Source organism: Miscanthus floridulus, chromosome 14 (assembly GCF_019320115.1).
Source record: "Miscanthus floridulus cultivar M001 chromosome 14, ASM1932011v1, whole genome shotgun sequence".
Lineage (NCBI taxonomy): Eukaryota > Viridiplantae > Streptophyta > Magnoliopsida > Poales > Poaceae > Miscanthus > Miscanthus floridulus.
Genome location: NC_089593.1, coordinates 4,127,715 through 4,147,215, shown reverse-complemented (window position 1 = coordinate 4,147,215; position 19,501 = coordinate 4,127,715). Strand labels below are relative to the sequence as shown.

Here is a 19,501-nt window from a genome sequence, read left to right as displayed (position 1 = left end):
CACCCCGTTAGTGGAGACAGCGCGGGTCCCGACTGGCCAACATGGCCGTCCAATGCCATCGTCGCCGCGACGGCGCGCGCGGGGGTGGCTGAGGACCATGTTGTTGTAAAGGAGGGAGTTTGCGAGAGTTTTATTGCAAAGTCTTAGTCTGTTGAAATAGCGCACACAGTGTTAGTAGTATTATCGGAGAACGTGAGGGCGTTTTGGCAGTTGGTCGGCGCGCGCGGGCTCCCCCATCGTGGGTCGTTTGCACGTGTGGGCCGCGCCTACGGGCCATGCGTGCGCGCGTGCTACGCGCGTGTGGGCTACGTGGATGGGCCGTGCAAGAATTGGTTTTCCTTTTTCCAACAAATTAGCAAATGTTTTTCTAATTTAGTTTTGAGCTGATCTTTGGAAAAACTATAGTAAATTCTGTAGGTGTCCAAAAATAGTGAAACAAAATTTGTTAGGTTCATAAAAATGTAATCTATCTGTTGGTGTAGTTAGTTTACATTTATCTGTGAGAATGTTAGGTTCATTAATTCATTTAGGAAAGCTTAGCATTATTTAGATTAATATTTGTAGGAATTTTTGTGGCAAAATGGTAATAGCTTTGACCATAAAGTTTTTACAGTAGGTTCATTGTATTATTATGAACTCACTGTATTTTCTGTAGCCTTAGAATATGTTGAGAAATATAGTAGCTAAGTACTCCTTGTTGTAGTATATAGGAAATCATTAATAAGAGTAGGAATATATTTTAGTTGCTAAGTAGCACTTGTAGGCGAAACCCCGCTAGTTTGATAGGAATGATGATTAGCTCGGTATCTTAGTCATTAGAGCTAGCTTAGTGGCTTAGTAGATGTATTCTTACTTTAAGAATTGTTGTTGCCTTAATATTGAGTGTTGCATAATCATTGCATACATGTAGAGGACGAGTTGGTGGAGTCCGTGACCGCGGGTGAGCAGGAGTACGAGGAGGTGATTGAAGAGTATGAGGAGGAGATCCTCGTGTAGGAGGAGGTCCCGGAACCACCACTGACTAACTAAGCTGACACCGCGTCTGCCCCAAGGCAAGCCCCGGTGCATAACCCTTATTTTGAATAATCACTAGAAATATATATATGATGTGCATTTACGTTATAGGAGTTATATTGAAACTACATGCATAGATATATCTATATATGAGTCCTACTATCTTTGGTCGAGTAGCTGTTATGCTTAGATTTTCGGTAGCATGAGTAACATGCCGCTACTCACAATAGGTGATTATTATTATCACTCTCATGATAAAATGGTGAAAGGAAAAATGGAGATCGGGCAGGGATATGGTACGAGTATTGGTGGGTGTAAGGGGTTGTGTCCCGCGGCCAACGAGCATAGCTTGGTTACACTATTTTCTCTGTTCGTGTCGGTTAAGGACCGACTGTTGCATTGGGTTCTAGGCAAGTCACAGACTTATTATCCTGAGCACATACTTGTTTATGGGAGCAGAGAAGGCTCATTGCTCTCTTGTCATGGGTTCCGGCTCTTTCCGGACCGACTGATTGGAGGCCGGGATGGTGAAGGTCTAAGCACCGCACTGAGTCCGGGACTCAGGTGTTGGAGCTTGGAGTCCAAGTTTGGACGAGGATCTAGACCCCTTGACAGGAGAGTGGTGGATTGGTCCTGCTTGTGCCTAGGGTACAAGCGGGGCGTGTATTTCAGGGTACCCAGGTGGGCACATTGATTCATGAATCGTCGGGTAATTCGGTACGGCTTGTCTACAGTCTAGCACCGTAGTAAGAACTGAAAGATGAAAGATGGTGAAATGGATCTGTTTGCTGAACTCTTGTTTGAAAGTAGAACATGTGCTTACATAGAATGGCTAGATAATAAACTATTCATGACTGGTAATAAGAAACATACATAAGGACCCACTACTAGTAATGCTTTTTTGTGAAAAGTAAACCCAACAACCCATAAAGCTTATCATATCATTTGGAGTCGGGAAATTATTCCCACTAGTCAGGTAAGTCTTGCGAGTACTTCGTGTACTCAGAGTTTATTTACCCCTATTGCGGGTGCAGTTTGAAGAGTAGCTGTTGTGTGGAGGATTCTTCTGGTGGACACAGACGGATCCTTGTATTCTACCGTTAGATGTTTATTGTAATTCCGCTATTTAAATTCCGCACCCTGAACTTGGTACTAGATATTTCTAAGAACTCTGGTTGTATGAAATGAACTAAGTATTGTAAACTCGTTCTCATTATTGGATCCTGGAGGAAAAACGTGGATCATTCTAGTTCTCCCTTGGGGTGTGCTCGACGGAATCCGCCCGATGTAGCTTGCTTTCGGGGTGCTTAGTGTCTGGTAGAAGACGAGCGCCTCCGACGGTGTGTTACCTCGGACGGTTCTGCCACATCCACTTTAGCCATGCCACCTAGGCAGCAAGGTGATTACTGAACTAGAAGAAATTAAAAGCGAGTTTGCATATCTAAACGGCACACCGTGACATAATAGATCTTTGGTGTATTTAAGTCTATTCAATACGTGTTGCATTAGACTTTGCAGGGCCTTTGTTCACATTTATTTTACCAGTAACTTCTTTAAAATATAATTTTAAAATCCATTAAAATTTATGAGATCCTCGTCGTGCGTTACTTTTCAGCGAACGAATAATATTTTCCCTCTCACAATAAATCACCATAAGCATCAATATAAGCCAAATTTCAGCAGAACAAATGGGCCCTTGTAAGTATAATTGAATATAATTCTACATACAAAACTTATTATTCCCTGAACTATAAATAATCAAAAGTTAGTAATGTTTATAATTTTCCACAATTCCTATACTGCAGGTGCTAGAAATCGATCTCAATTTCAGGCGACCCGGTCCCATGTGGCCGCGCCCCACTCTCCCACGTCCACGCCCATGCCGACAAAGAAGAAGAAGGCAGCGGCAGGTTCAGCGTCCTCTCTCTCTCTGACTCTCCCTCTCTTATTCCCCAACTCTGTTGGGCTTAGAAGGGGCTCGAGGAAGGCAGACCGACCAGGCGGTGGGGATGGCGGGAGGGCGGCAGTTAAGGTTCTCGCAGCGGAGAAGGCAGCTAGGCCAGGTCAAGGCAGGGGCTACGATGGCCATGGCGGCGGCGGGAGGGGGAGGAGAAGACAGAGGCCGCCGCAGGAGCGGCAGGGTCTCGCCGAAGCTCTCGACGACTGCGGCCATGGAGCTCCGGCGAGACCCTGTCGTGCCACGGCGGCAGCGGAGTCACGCGCTCGCCCGACAGCGTGATGTGGAAGAAAGAAAGATAGAAAAATGGCATGAGGAAGAAAAAAAAAGAGCAGAGCTGTGAGATCTTTATCGGACGGCTCACATTCATTGCTTGAAAAAAGCTTCAAAATCAGACATCTCAATTTTAGCAACCCCCATAGTTTTCAGTGTCGAAGCTCATATATTAGACACTCTTAATTGTTGGGTTCCACCGCAAGACCATTAGAGAGAAGACATATAGAAGCATTGATATCTCGGTCGATCATATCGACGGCACAGAAGAGCCGACATGCACGCACAGCGGCACAGTGCATCACATCCCATGCATCATCATGCGCGAGAACTCGTCGAAGCACACGAAGCCGTCGCCGTCGCCGTCGACGCCGCCGATCATGCGGCGGCAATCCTCGACGGAGCAGCAGTCATCTCCCAGCGAGGCGAGCACGGCGCGGAGCTCCTCGGCCGAGATCCTGCCGTCCCCGTCGGCGTCGAACACCGCGAACGCCTCCCTGAGGTCGCCCTCGTCGTCCGCCGCGTTGTTGGCGAGTTCCTCCGGGACGACGAGCCCGGCGTCCGCCTCCACGAGCATCTCCGCCAGCTCCTCCTCGCTCGAGACCACCCGGCGCAGCGCCACCTCCAGCTCCTCCCGCGTCACCGCCGGCGTCGGCGGCTTCCTGCTAGTCCCAGCCCCAGCCCGCGGTGGCGAGGATGGCAGGAGCACGGTGCGCGGCGTGGTGACGGTGGACGCGCAGTCGTGGGAGGACGCGGTGGAGCTGAACGAGCTGCCACCGCCGCTCTTCTTGCCGTCCTTTGACCGTCTCGTGCTCTTGCTCTTGTTGCTCGCCTTGGGAGAGGCGGCGGAGGAGGAGGAGCCGCCGCAGAACGGCACGCTAAGCTTCATGGCTATGGTTGGTACGTACCTTGCTTGCAGGTGGCGATCGAGGAGGACACGTCGAGGAAGGAAAGGTGGGGATCGGAGGCGATCGATCGAGACCGACCGACCACGAGCAGGATGGAGAAGACCAGAGGGTCCGGGAGGCCGGAGTTTATAGGGGTGGGGAGGACGGCACGGGGGAAGCGAGCTTCCAGGAAGCTTCGCGCCGGGCGCGGGAAAGTAACGGCCAACCGCTTCGCACATTACCACACTTGCTGCGTGGAGTGCGATGCTCTAGGTGATGTCAGCTCACGCCGAGGGGACGCCGAAAACAACATGAAACCAAATGCAAATAAGTTGCCAAACACGAAACATTATTTGATTATTACCAATGCTGGTATATATATTTACACAAAGTGGAGTAAATAATTTTTTAGTAGGAGGAAGTGGTGTCGTGTTGGTAATAATATAGAGAGGTGTGGGCACACGACGGGGTTGATATTGACCTTGGTATGGTAACAATTTATGGTCAATTGTTGGCTGTTGTCTCTCGTTGATAAGGAAGGAGTAGAGTGAACAAGCGGTCCTTGGCTTAAAATTGTAACTGTTCCCAAAATCTCTGCCGTCCGCAGAATTTTCGAGACGTTTCTAGTGAAGACGTGAAATTAAGCATGTATCCTTCTTTTATTCCCCTCCCACGTGCCTTGGCCTACGCCTCATTCCGGATGCGGCACGCAACTTTCCCATGACGACCTCTATCAACATGAAGCAGCCGGTTCCGTAAAATTCTACTTTTCCGAGACGTTCCTAGTGAAGACACAAAATTACGCATAGAATTTTACTTTTTTCCAAGACATTCCTAGCGAAAGACGTGAAATTACGCATATAAATCTACTTTTCTAAAACGTTCCTAATGAAGACACAAAATTATGCATGTATCCTTCTTCTATTCCCCTCCCAGGCTCCCACATGCCTAGGCTTGCGCCTCATTCCGGCCGCCGCACGCAACTTCCCCATGAGCTCTACCAATATGATGCGGTTGGTTCCATAAAATTCTACTTTTTCGAGATGTTCCTAGTGAAGACACAAAATTACGCATAGAATTTTACTTTTTTCAAGACGTTCCTAGTGAAAGACGCAAAATTACGCATATAAATCTATTTTTCCGAGACATTCTTAGTGAACACACGAAATTATGCATGTATCCTTCTTTTGTTCTCTACCCACGCATCTAGGCTTGTGCCTTATTCCGGCCACCGCACACAACTTTTCCCATGAACTCTATCGACATGATGCGACCGGTTCCGTAAAATTCTACCTTTTCAAGACGTTCCTAGCTAGTGAAGATACAAATTACGCATAGAATTTTACTTTTCTCGAGACGTTCCTAATGAAAGACGCAAAATTACACATATAAATCTACTTCTCTGAGACGTTCCTAGTGAAGACACCAAATTACGCATGCATCCTCCTTTTATTCTCTACCCACGTGCCTAGTCCTGTGCCTTGTTCCGGCCACCTTAGGCAACTTTCCCGTGAGCTCTATCGGCATGATGTGGCCGGTTCCACAAAATTCTACTTTTTTCCAAGATGTTACTAGTGAAGACACAAAATTACGCATAAAATTTTACTTTTTTGAGACATTCCTAGTGAAGCCCATAAAAATATACTTTTTTGAGACATTCCTAGTGAAGACGCAAGTTAAGCATAAAAATATACTTTTCTAAGATGCTCCTAGTGAAGACACGAAATTACACATGTATCCTTCCTTTATTCCCTGCCCACACGCTGAGGCCTGTACGTGCCTCGTTCCAGCTGCCACACGCAACTTTCCCCATGAGCTCTATCGGCATGATGTGGCCGGTTCTGCAAAATTCGACTTTTCCGAGACGTTACCGGTGAAGACTAAAAAATACGAATAAATTTTACTTTTTTTTTAACGCATTCCTAATGAAGCAGAATTACGCATAAAATTCTACTTTTTTGAGTCGTTCCTAGTGAAGACACGAAATTATGCATGTATCTTTCTTTTATTCTCTACCCACGCGCCTATAGGCCTATGCCTAGTTCCGGCCGCCGCACACAACTTTCCCATGAACTCTATCAGCATGATGCACCGGGTTCCGCAAAATTCTACTTTTTGGAGACGCTATTAGTAAAGACACAAAATTATGCATAATAAAATCTTACTTTTTTGAAATGTTCCTAGTGAAGACGCAACAAAAAAAAGTTACGCATAAAAATATATGTTTCCGAGGAGTTCTTAGTGAAGACACGAAATTACACATGTATCCTTTCTTTTATTCCCTGCCCACGCGCTTAGGACCACATGCCTCGTCGCAGCCGCCACACACAACTTTCCCATAAGCTCTATCGGCATGATGCGGCTGGTTCCACAAAATTCGACTTTTTCGAGACGTTACTAGTGAAGACTCAAAATTACATATAAAATTTTATTTTTTTTGAGACATTTCTAATGAAGAAGCAGAGTTACGTATAAAATTCTACTTTTTTTAAGATATTCCTAGTAAACACATAAAATTATACACGTATGCTTCCTTTGTTCCCCGTCCACGCACCCAGGCACGCGCCTTGTTTTGGTAGCCCGCATGCAACTTTTCCCATGAGCTCTATAGGCTGAGCACGAGCACGTACGATGCTATCGAGGTGGCGGTGTTGCAGGACATGCTTAACTGCAACGACACCTCTGTCCCTTTCCTCTAGTAATTTGCGAAGATGATGTTGCCGTCACTAGTTCTATCGGCCACCTCGGAGGCTCCGAGTTGCGGCCTGGGCGCGCTGGCATGGCATCGTGGCACCTACTGCGATCCTGCCTGTACCGAAATTTGGGACAACACGAAAAAATGAAACAAAAAAAAAGGATGTATATAGGCCAAGACGATGTGTGACGGCAACATCAAGTAAGCTTTGGCATTCCATCCAGATTGTGGCGTCATGATCCATGTCAGCAAAAAAATTAATAAGCTTGGACTAGTCAAAATTTTGTGTCGTGTACGGTATACTATAGCTAGGCTAGCACCCATGGCTGCTCCCTGACGTGACGATGTCGTTGACGAAAGTACCATGCGTTTGGTACAGTCTCAGCTGACGAAAGTGCGAGGTACAGACAGCGTGCTCTTCAGAAAGAAAAAAAAAAGATATGTGAAAAGTGAATGCTGGTGCATTGTACAGTATAGTTTTTTTTAGAGGAATGTGTATACAATATAATAAATAAATAGACCAAGAAGAAAAAGAAGAAAAGGCCGAACAAAACGTAGCAAAGCCCAAGAAAAGAATTGTAGCCTATCCGAAGAATTGAACTGCCACAGCCCATAATAACCGCGACAACTCCAAGCCCAGAGGTGACATGCCGCATGCGCAACCGAACGCTCCAAGGCCCAGCCACACTGATAACAGACCTGATGCCTAGCTGCAAGTGGTAAGCTCTCTCAGTTCAGAGCACAGGACACGATTCCCTTCGGAGTTCAGCCACAGGGAGTGAGCTTCTTATTGCCGGCACCACGAGGATTGTCGTCCTTCCAGTCGTCCCATGCCCTTGCTTTCTCCTCGTCGGCATCCTCGTCCTCTTGCGCTGAACAACTAGCGCCATCCTCGTGCCAGGCAGAGTTGGCTTCTTCGATCATCTTGGCGGTCCTTTCTTGCCATTTCTCCATCATTTTCATCTCCCGCAAACCAGCTTCTTCTATGCTCATTGTTGGCAGCCTACGATCCAAGCAACATAAAAGGGCAACAGAAAAGTGAATCACAGGGTACTTCGGTACATGCCTGTCTTTCCTTTAGCGTTACCCTTTGCCTGTCTTTCCTTTACAGATAGAAGCATTTCTTCTTCCTTCTTCAGCATGTCGAGAAGATCAAAAGCCTATATAAGGAAATAAAGACAGACCTATTATAGTTCAGCAACCAGCAAATATTACTATGAATGCAAGTTATACAATTTTAAAAAACAGGGAAACAAAACTCTACAAGCAGCGTACCCAGTACAGAGAGCTCCCGCTCTGTGCGGGGTTTGGGGAAGGGTGTCAGTGGCAAACCTTATCCTCGCCTGTGCAATGTGAGGAGACCGCGACTCAAACCCGAGACCTTCCGGTCACAAGCGGTAAGACTCTACCGCTTGCACTAGGCCCGTCCTTCAAAACTCTACAAGCAGCATTGTGTAATATTTTTTGCCACATCAAACTAACCTTGCAGAGAGCCAATGAGATGGTAGCTAACAGCCTGCAGCATAGAAGTAAATGAGAACCAAAGCATATTTTTCTGATATTATAAAAATAAAGTGCAAAATAATAGAATATGATGTGGGTGCACGCATTGACAAGATACGAAACAAGATAAAAAAGAACTAGTTAGTCATGGGGAAAGGAGAGAACAATGTTCGAAAATTTGAAGGCTTTGCAGTATGGATTTTAACTCCGCCTATGTTGTCTTAACATAGCAGGTCCCAAGCCCTAGTAAAGGAGGAGGGTTGTGATAGGCGTGGCGAGCCAACGTTAAATCTAGCCATTCTAATGGAGATGAAACCCGAAAGAAAACCGTTGGGGTGTAACCCTCCTAGCGACGCGCCATATCGGAACCTGGGTATGGTGTTAAATGGGCAAGGGTCGGGTCGGCACCCCCTTGGTGACGTGCCGTGTCGTGATCTAGGCATGGTGTCAAGTGAGCTAGGATCGGGTCGTCGCTTCCTTAGTAGCGCGCTACATCGACGTCCGGGTGTAGTGAAAAATGAGCAAGGGTCTTCACATCTGAGTCGACGGGTGCGAAGAATAAGAAAGCTAGTCGAACCAACTAGAATCCGTTTAGGTAGTTGAAATGTAGGGTCGCTTACAGATAAGTTAAGAAAATTAGTTGATACCGCGACTAGGGGGCATGTAAATATATTATGCGTTCAAGAGACTAAATGAAAGGGTCAGAAGGCGAAGGAGGTGGACAATACAGGTTTCAAGCTTTAGTACATAGGGACAATCGCGAATAGAAATGGAGTAGGAGTTTTGATTGATAAGAGCCATCAAGAATGGTGTGGTGGGAGTGAGAAGGCAAGGAGATAGGATTATCTTAGTCAAGCTTATCGTTGGTGATATGGTCTTGAACGTAATTAGTGCGTATGCCCCTCAAGTAGGCCTCGACGATGAGTGCTAAGAGACAGTTCTGGGAAATACTTAGATGGCCTGATTAGAGCTGTACCTAGTAGTGAGAAGCTTTTTATAGGAGGAGATATTAATGGGCATGTAGGATACTACAAGCACATGTTTCGAGGCAGTTCATGGAGGTTTTGGGTATAGGTAGTAGGAATCAGGAAGGGGGAGGAAAGTTCTGGACTTCGCGGTAGTTTTTGACCTGATGATAGCCAACACTTTCTTTAGAAAGAGAGAATCTCATCTAGTGACCTTCAGTAGCGGACAACACTAACCAGATTGACTTTGTCCTCGCAAGAAGAAAGGACAAACGAGCATGCTTGGGTTGCAAGGTGATACCAAGGGGAGTGTGTTGTTTCTCAACATAAGCTTTTAGGTGGCAGACTTTCGTTTTCAGGTGCGTGCCCGTAGGGATAAACAAGCTAAGATTGAAAGAACAAAGTGGTGAAAACTGAAAGGGGAGACGTTAGAGGTATTCAGGGAAAGGGTTATCAAAGAGGACTCTTGGAAGGAAGAAGAGGACATAAACAACATATAGAAGAAATGACAACCAACATTCGGAAGGTAGCCTCAGAGGTGTGTGGAGCAACCAAAGGAAGTGGAGACGAGGCTAAAGATACTTGGTGGTGGAACGAGTAAGTCCAAAGGGCTATTAAGGAAAAGAAAGAATGCTATAGACGCTTTTACCATGACAGGAGTGTGGACAACATAGAGAAGTACAAGGTGGCAAAGAAGACTACAAATCGAGTTGTAAGTGTGGCAAAGGGTAGAGCGTACGAGGATCTTTACTAACATTTGAGTACGAAAGAAGGAGAGAATGACATTTATAAGATGACTAGGGTTCGTGAGAGAAAGACAAGGGACTTCAAACAAGTTAAGTGCATTAAAGATGAAATGGCGCATCTTTTGGTGAAGGAGGATGAGATCCGACATCGATGGAAAGAGTATTTTGATAAATTATTCAATGGTGAGAATGCTGACACAACCTTTCAGTTGGATGACTCTTTTGATGACACAAATAGACGCTTTGTGCGGAGAATCCAAGGATTTGAGGTCAGAGAGACGTTGAAAAGGATGAAAGAAGGTAAGACAATGGGACCGAATGATATCCCAATCGAGGTGTGGAGATGCCTCGGGGACATAGCTATAGTATGGCTAATCAAGCTGTTCAACCATATTTTTCGATCGAACAAGATACCTGATGAGTGGAGGAGAAGTATATTGGTACCGATCTACAAGAATAAAGGGGATATTCAACGTTGTACTAATTACCGGGGAAATTAAGTTGATGAGACATACTATGAAGTTATGGGAGAGAGTTATCGAGCATCGCTTGAGAGCAATAACGCGGGTCTCTATGAACCAATTTGGTTTCATGCCCGGAAGGTCAACCACGGAAGTCATTTTCTTAATAAGACAAATTATGGAGCGGTATAGGGAGAAGAAGGACCTACACATGATTTTTATTGACTTGGAGAAGGCTTATGATAAAATACCAAGGAATGTTATGTGGTGGGCTTTGGACAAACATAAAGTCCCAACGAAATATGTCGGACTCATTAAGGACATTTACAACAATGATGTGACTAGTGTTCGAACAAATGATGGAGACACGGATGACTTTCCGATTAGGATAGGACTACATCAAGGGTCAGCTTTGAGCCCTTATCTGTTTGCTTTAGTGATGGATGAGGTCACAAGGGACATACAAGGGGACATCCCTTGGTGTATATTTTTCGCGGATGATGTAGTGCTAGTTGATGAAAGCCGGACGAGAGTGAATCAGAAACTGGAGTTATGGTGAGAGACTTTGTAGTCCAAAGGTTTTAGACTTAGTAGAACTAAAACTGAGTATATGAGATGTGACTTCAGCACTACTACTCGGAAGGAAGAAGTTATTAGTTTGGAAGGTCAAGTAGTGCCTAGAAAGGATACCTTTCGATATTTATGATGAATGCTAGAGAGAGACGGGGATATTGATGAAGATGTTAGCCATAGAATCAAAGCAGGGTGGATGAAGTGGCGCCAAGCATCTGGTGTCATATGTGACAAAAGGGTATCACAGAAGCTAAAAGGCAAGTTTTATAGGACGGCGATTAGACCTGCTATGTTATATGGTGCAGAATATTGGCCTACGAAAAGACGACATGTTCAACAGATAAGTGTCGCGGAAATGCGTATGTTGCGTTGGATTTGCGGTCATACAAGAAGGGATTCAGTTCGGAACGATAATATACGTGATAGATTAGGGTTAACATCAATTGAAGAAAAGTTTATCCAACACCGGTTGAGATGGTTTGGACATGTCCAACGAAGACCTCTAAAGACACCGGTGCGTAGTGGAATCCTAAGCCAGGATAGTAACATGAAGAGAAGTAGAGGAAGACCGAAGTTGACTTGGGTAGAGACAATAAAAGAAAACTTGAAATGATGGAATATACCTAAAGACTTAGCCTTAGATAGGAGTGCTTGGAAAACAGCTATTCACGTACCTGAACCTTGATTGTTTCTGCTGGGTTTCAACTCTAGCATACCCCAATTTGTTTGGAACTTAAAGGCTTTGTTGTTGTTGTTGTTGTTGTGTAGTATGGATTTTATTGCTATGGGATAAATTCTATGGTAGGGCTGCGTCAGTCTTATCAGAGAGAACAAGAAAGATCCTCATCGGCTTGGTATGCACAAAAAGGAGCATGACAGGGCATGTGGTAGCTCCCTGCAGGTATTTAAGAACCTAGCTAGTAGCTACATGCATCAAATTCGTAAAGCTCCCCTATAAGCATCACAAACTTAATAAATTAAAATCAGAGGTATCAGGGAGAGCAAATTTTTATTCTCTAAGGTCTAAATATCACAGCTCATTCTAATTTGAATATGCTGAAAGATAGAACCAGAATAAACATATCATGAACACATAACAGCTTCAGTTGTGGGATGCTAACCTCTCTTTCTTCCTCCCCATCATCTTCCAGATCATCTTCCTCCCCAGTTTCAATGGGAGCAGATAAAGCAGCTGCTCTCGATGAACGTGCACGCCTTTCTTTCCTCTCTTTGATCTCTTGGAGCTTCGTTTCTGTAGCCCTTTGACGTTTGAACCGGGCGACCTGGATCATGAAATTGTAAGGAGCGAACTTTGCAGGAAAATCCCACCCTAAACATGCTACGATATGAGTGATAAGCTTACGCATTAAAGATTATGCAAGCATGATGAGAGAACTATGTTCCATTTGTTACCCTGTTTCAATTATAGAGACAAACTGCTCAACAAGTTGAAGGGGAAAAATGTAATTCGGTCTCACCTTCTGCGCTCTTCTGTTAGCCATAGTATCAGGCTGCTCCTGTCTAGATAATTCTAGCTCGTCCTCTGGAATAAGTTCCAGCACTTCACATAGAGCAATGAACTCCTGTAGAGCACAAAAGGAGTTATTATTATTTACTAATACATGAGAAACAGGAGGCATGACGACAGAGTACCTGTACCTACCATGTGAGACATATCTTACAAACCAACCCAAAAAAGAAGCTGCATCTACAAAAACAATGTGGCATAGTAAATTACTGGCCTTCGCATGGTGCTGTGATGCCTTAAGTATCGGGATCCGATCGTCCTGTGATATCTTCTCAGTCATTTCCGCAAGGTAGTATGGGACCTAAAGTTCCAACCAGAGATAAGCTTGTTTTAGCTTATTCTCTCTCGCAGAATACTATTGAATCATCCAAAATCAGCACAGCCTGACCAGCCGAACGGGCTGAAGAGACATAACAATAACCTAACAAATGATCAATAAGTGAATCACCGAAACAATTCCAGGTTTCCTAGCACTGCTGCGATTGTACTGAAAACTGACTAAAAAGTGACATGTGACTACCGACAACGGACTAAATGACTAGGCGTATAGTACTACCATCTTATTACGCCCTGTTCCATGAACGTGTACAGTGAGCAGAACAGAGTGAGGAGAGGGGGGCGGGCGGACGACGGACATACGAGTAGGTACTTGAGGTTGGCGGTGGAGACGTCCTCCTTGGTCTCGTTGGGAGAGAAGAGGCCGAGCTTGCCGACCATGCCGTCGCAGCGCCGCAGCAGCTCCACACCCTCGCGGACCCCTTCCTGTCCACAAGCAGAAACCCAAGCCTAACTGTTGGCGATTACGGGAAAGGACGGATGAAGCGAGCCGGGGGAGAAGAGGAGAGGGCGGGAACGAAGGAAGGAACGAACCTGGCCGAGGGCGGAGCTGCAGGCGAGCGCGTGGAGCCGCGACGCCCTGTCGAAGAGGGCCGGCAGCGGGAGGTCGGCGTCGCCCTCCACCTCCCCGTCCCCGTGGTGGAGCCGCATCTGCGACCGCATCCTGTCGCTCACCTCCTCCACCTCCACCATCCCGACCGTGCGGGTCGCCCCTGCCGGAAGCGAGCGAGGGGGATCGGCGGCAAAGACCTAGCGCGGGCACCGGCGGCGGCGCGGATTCGCAGGGAGGAGCGAAAGCAGAGGAGCTCGTGTCGTAAGCGTGGGCGAGACGAACGAGACCGACCGACCGATGCTGACAGAATGTTCAGTGACGTGCCTGCACACGCACGGTTCAGTTTCCCTTCCTCATCTCTCCTGATGGATGTCGTGGCGGCCGGAGACATGGCCGGCGTCAATATTTGTGGCCGGGCCGGAGCGACCGGAACATCCGGACCATAGACCATCGCGTCATACTCTCTGTCTGCAGGCTGCACTGAAAAGATGAGCAGAGCTAGTAATAAACGAGTACTCTATGCATAGACAGTGCAATATAACCAGGCGGGGAACTATTAACTTTGCACCAAACTGTCATGCTCCCATTAACATTAACATTATAACATCATCAGTACCACAGAAGTAAACCAAGACTACAGCAGCTCCGGAAGAGCTGCAGCAGCGGCAGCACACAGCTCCAACAAACAAACATTGTATTTACAGGCACCACCTGTGCCATCAGCAGCAGGATCATCTTTACAGGGCTCGCCTGGCTTGCGAGATCAAGCGGCAGGATCATCTTTGGGAGCCCTGTTTTGCTGAACCGAACGCCACTCCATCTTCCTTCCCCTCTGACCCTGCTGCTGCCGGCCGATGCTCCTCATCTGGTGATGCCACACGTTCTGGTTCCTCTGCATGCTGCCACGGTTCCTCTGCTGGTTTTGCCCCTCGGCCTGGTCCATCTGATTGCCGCGGCCGCCGCTATTCCAATTGCTGCCACGGCCACCGCCGCCACCGCCACCGTTCCAATTCCTGCCAGCACCACCGCCGCCACCGCTGACGCCACTGATCCATATCCTGACACCGCCGGGCAGCATCCTTGCAGTTCCAGATGACGGGTGGCCTGGATCCACCCCCTGCTGGTGCAAATTGTTGGATGGTCTACCTCCATGCAAGTTAATGTTACCGTTGTTTGGTGTGCATGAAGGCTGGGCTCCCCAGACCGCCTCTGGTCTTTGATTTCCCTGTCCACCCCAAGCAGTGTCAGGTGTCGGATTGGCTGGATCCCCCCATCCAGTGGGTTTCAGATTAGGAACCGGTTGTCCCCATCCCGTGGGTATCAGATTGCCAATAGGTGCTCCCCAATCCATGGGTGTCATGTTGCCCATGCCTCCCAAACCCAGGTCGGCTACCAAGTCCAGGCCAGCTATCTTATCGAGGCCAGCAACCAACTCCGGGTCAACTTTGCAGTGGTTATCGACCTCATCGATGTATATATCAGGGTCTAGCACAGGATCCTCATAAGGTTTGCCAAAATATTTTGCCCTGAACCTTTCCTTTGCGTCCTCGAAATTCTTGAGCGCTCCTGAATCATCCCAGTCCATGACGTTTTTGAATAATATTTCAATAAATCGCTTGTTATCGCAGAAGGTCTCCCAAGGAATGTCGTAAGCGTTGCGGCAGAATTCTCTTTCCCATAATGGGACTGGGCAGACATTGTCCCCTGTGCATATGAAAAAATGGCTATCAGAATTCATGGTAGCAGCACGGCAATGCAGAAAGACAAAAGATTCCGTGATGTACTGCATTCAGCAATCTGGAAGAACATAAATAGAATTGTCTTATAGCTAGATTAATTCCAACATGCAAATTTGGAAGATACCAGACTGAAACTTTAAAATTAGTTCAGTAAACCAAATAGCCCAGAGATAAAAATTGAAACAATCATCCATGTTTTCGACTGCAGAGAATATTTGAATTGATCCATAAAGAAAGATACATTTAGAAGCTATTATGTCATCACTCAAGGTGTCATCTAGAAAGATAAGTCGCCAAACAAGCTCTTGTACTTGTACATTATCTGAGAAAACAAAAATATGATGTCATGTCATTGTAATTTTAATGGCGGCGCTAGCTTTACATGTTGGCTGTGTGCCACTCTCTAATTACCGGAAGGGATTGTTGTTTCCAAGATATGATGACCTTGCGCCAGTAATGCTTGTTTCAGTAGGGAAATGGTGCTGACCAATTTGTTCTAAAAAAAATTATAAACAAACACCTACAACCAACTCTTCCAATATTTTAGAAACAAAAATGGACAATTACACATATTACTGAAATAGTTAATGAAACCCAGCCATGATGTAAGAAACTAATGGCAATGAGAAGTTTCCAACACTGAAACTGGAAAATCGAAATGCAGTTCAAAGGAAGATCAAGAAAAGAAAAAAGGTATGATGTCAAGAAACAAGCCCAGGTTCTATCTTTCACGTGCTTGGTCTGTTAGAAGAGCAATTTCCCACTATGCCGATGTTCTGGTGCTATGATGATATGCTGTAACTTTATTTTGGTTCCAACACATAGAGTTGGGTGCTTATCCTAATAGCTCTGAAAAAATAGATACAAACATAGTGGGCAAGGAACATTAAGTTTCCTAAAATTCGCACAAATCATGTGGTTATCGAGAATGATAAGGAAAACCCTAACCTTAAACCAAAACCATTTCCTTAAAGGGTAAAACTTAGCTTATCCATATAAACCAACATCCTAGGATTACTAGCTTCTGAGCCTATAGCTGCAAGGTGCTATGCCCTCTCAGAACACTCCAGATTAGGATATAAACTCATAAATTGAATGAATGGTCCTCCACTTAGTCTTCATTCATATGAATGAGGATCAAGGGTGTGCAGAAAACATCAGACAGTTATACACGTCACATGCTAAATATGGGGAAACACTCATAATTCTTGACACAAGAGTTTGATCCAAAAATGGCAACATTGCTTCTAAAGGTAAGTATCTACCCCCTACACAAGGGGAATCATCGTGTCATTCATTTAATGATAATATAATTAGTAAGGAAAAAAAAGTGAAAATGTGTCTTGCAGCATATCATAACTTTGAAGTCATATTGTTGCTTGAAAAAAAAGGTACAGACACCATGTGTGGGACCAATGGTAGTCAGTAATTCCATTGGCAGTCGTATTCGATATATCAACGGACATCGGTTACTTATTACTCAGGACGGAACAAGCAACTAGGCGTTACGACAAAGTGCACAACATGACAAAGTACATAAATCAAAGATGGCGTGAAAGGCGCGAAGTGAGCCATGGATCCAGAAGATCCCAGCCATTGAATCCATGGCGCGCAACAAGCATTTCAATATTTGAAATTGAACGTGGCACATAACGGATACTAGCAGTTCTATGCATCCTCAAAATACTATGCACTGTGCAGAGTTGCAGACAGGACTGTGTTCGAATAGATGTTTTGAATCCCCACCTGTACAAGTACAACACTGCTATCTCGCAATTGCAGTGCCCTCCCAATTCCTATTCCCCAATAGATGTGATAATCATGCAAAGATAACATTTCTAGCATCTCATCGTGCAGAGGAAAGAACAGTTCATATACATGAGAAAGCCTACAGCAACAGGCAAGTTTATTTAACCAGTAATAACTCTGATCCTGAGCTTGAATCGGTATCCAAATCATCTGACAAACAAAGAACAAGGACTAGATCTAGATATCGAGTAAGTTCAAATCCGATCGCAACCCAACAGATTACCGATGATAACACCCAAATCGGAACATCGGGTTCAGAGGGAGAGGAATCCATCCGTACCGTTATCAGGCCGAGGCAGAGGAGGAAGCGAAGTGCCGTCGGAGTTGTCACCGTGGCCATCCACGTCCCTCAACAGGTTTGAGGCCGCCATCGTGAGGAGTAAGAGGAGGAGCACCCCGCCCCAACTCCACGAACTGTTCGCCGGAGCGCTGGGCAGCACCAGACGGAGCCACCCGAATGGCGAGCAACCGGAATCCGCCGCTCAGCGCACACAGAACACCACCTCGCGGAGCGATACTGGGGGCTCCGGTAATGCCAGTGCCTATCGTGGAGGTGGAGGGTGAGTATATCGGTGCAGGCGAGTGCAGAAAAGGCAAGCGGAGTGGTGTGGTGCCTGCGCGGCGAGCGCGTGAGGCACGAGGAAGACGACACTGAGAGCCCGAAACTGTAACCGGAGCGGAAACGTGCGGCGATCGGCCAAGGGTCGGTCGGTGCCTTGCGAGATGAGCTTCCGGAGAAAGTCGGAAGCGAGAACGACAAAGTACCAGAGGACGCGGGAACGACAAAGTATACAAATCAAAGATGGCGCAAAAGGCGCAAAGCGAGCCATGGATCCGGAAGATCCCAGCCATTGAATCCATGGCGCGCAACGGCCATTTCAGTATTTGAAATCAAATGCAGTACGTAACGGATACTAGCACTTCCATGCATCTTCAAAATACTATGCACTGTACAGAGTTGCAGACTGGACTGCGTCTGAATAGATGTTTTGAATCCCCACCTGTACATGTACAACACTGCTATCTCGCAATTGCAGTGCCCTCCCAATTCCTAACCCCCCCCCCCCCCCCCCCCCCCCCCCCCCCCCCCCCAACCCCAAAAGAAATGGATATCCCCGATAGATGTGATAATCATGCAGAGATAACATTTCTGGCATCTCATCGCGTAATGGAAAAAACAGTTCATATACATGAGGAAGCATACAGCAACAGGCATGTTTAACCAGTAATAACTCTGATCCTAAGCTTGAATCAGTATCCAAATCATCTGATAAACAAAGAATAAGGAACAGATCTAGACATCGAGTGACGAGTAAGTTCAAATCCGATCGCAACACAAGAGACTACGGATGATACCACCCAAATCGGAACATCGGGTTCAGAGAGAGGGAGAGGAATCCGACCGTACCGTTATCAGGCCGAGGCAGAGGAGGACGCGAAGTGCGGCCCGAGTGCTCAGGGTCGCTATTCACGTCCCTCGACCGATTCCAGGCCGCCATCGTGAGGAGTAAGAGGAGGAGCACCCCGCCCCAACTCCACGAACGGTTCGCCGGAGCGCCGGGCTGCACCAGACGGAGCCACCTAAATGGCGAGCACCCGGAATCCGCCGCTCACAGAACAACCTCGCGGAGCGAGAATGGGGGCTCGGGGGGTGCCAGTGCCTATCCTGGAGGGGGAGTATATCGACGCCCGCCGAGTGCTGAAAAGGCAGGAGGGGTGCTGCGCCTGCGCGGCGAGCGCGTGAGGCACGAGGAAGACGACACCGCGAGCCAGAAACTGAAACCGGCGCGGAAACGTGCAGCGATCGGCAAGGGACGGTGCCGTGCGAGATGAGGTTCCGGAGAAAGTCCGGAGCGAGCCAGAGGACGCGGGAACGAACGGACCTGGTCGACGGCGTGGAGCCGTGACGCCCCGCCGAGGAGGGCCGCCGGCGGGAGGCCGGCGTCGCCCTCCGCCGCCGGGTGGTTGAGCCGCACTTGCAACTGCGTCCTGTCGCCCGCTTCCTCCACCATCCCGATCGGGCGGGTCGCCCGGATGCGAGCGAGAGATCGGCGTCGGCGGTAAAACCCTAGCGTGGGCAGCAGCACCGTGGCGGGGATTGGGGAGGGAGAAGAGGAACGAGACGCAACGCGCCATTATAAAAAATCAAAACTTCTTCCATGCCACTGAGGTATAGATGGCCATCGGGCTGTGCCGGCCCGGCCTGGCGGCATGGCGGGCCGGCCCGACATGGCGTCGTGCCTCACCGGGCCACCGTGCTGGCCGTGCCGTGCCTATGGCATGCTCGTGCCTGGCCTCCGGCCCAAGGCACGGCCCATGGGCCATTTGGCCGTGCCATGCCGCCTGTTGGGCACGACCATTTTCACCGGGCCGTGTCGGCCCATAGCCCGGCTGCAAAAATAACTAAGTCTTTAAGGACTTGATCATTTTCAACATGATTTTACCACCAGATTCACAACTCA

General features: G+C 47.2%; 2 protein-coding genes and 1 pseudogene across 4 annotated transcripts; all 3 read right to left on the bottom strand.

The window, feature by feature from the left end:
* Positions 1–3,344: 3,344 nt before the first annotated feature.
* LOC136505818 (probable calcium-binding protein CML36) lies at positions 3,345–4,229 on the bottom strand. Its single transcript, XM_066500959.1, has one exon. It carries the CDS (start codon positions 4,131–4,133, stop codon positions 3,546–3,548), a length of 588 nt encoding a protein of 195 aa, XP_066357056.1. The 5' UTR covers positions 4,134–4,229; the 3' UTR covers positions 3,345–3,545.
* A 3,053-nt stretch (positions 4,230–7,282) lies between these two features.
* On the bottom strand, positions 7,283–13,966 carry LOC136504761 (PP2A regulatory subunit TAP46-like; annotated as a pseudogene).
* A 90-nt stretch (positions 13,967–14,056) lies between these two features.
* LOC136504760 (uncharacterized) lies at positions 14,057–19,178 on the bottom strand. 3 transcript variants are annotated; one of them, XM_066499749.1, is made up of 3 exons: positions 18,923–19,057; positions 17,320–17,581; positions 14,063–15,195 (listed from the first exon to the last, which is right to left on the bottom strand). In XM_066499749.1, the coding sequence occupies exons 2-3, from the start codon at positions 17,408–17,410 to the stop codon at positions 14,255–14,257; spliced, it is 1,032 nt and encodes a 343-aa protein (XP_066355846.1). In that variant the 5' UTR covers positions 17,411–17,581; positions 18,923–19,057; the 3' UTR covers positions 14,063–14,254. The 3 variants fall into 3 exon arrangements, with proteins under 3 accessions (XP_066355845.1, XP_066355848.1, XP_066355846.1); XM_066499748.1 differs by lacking the exon at positions 17,320–17,581 and having other exon boundaries at positions 14,057–15,195; positions 18,923–19,178; XM_066499751.1 differs by lacking the exon at positions 17,320–17,581 and having other exon boundaries at positions 14,060–15,195; positions 18,448–19,047.
* Positions 19,179–19,501: the final 323 nt, after the last annotated feature.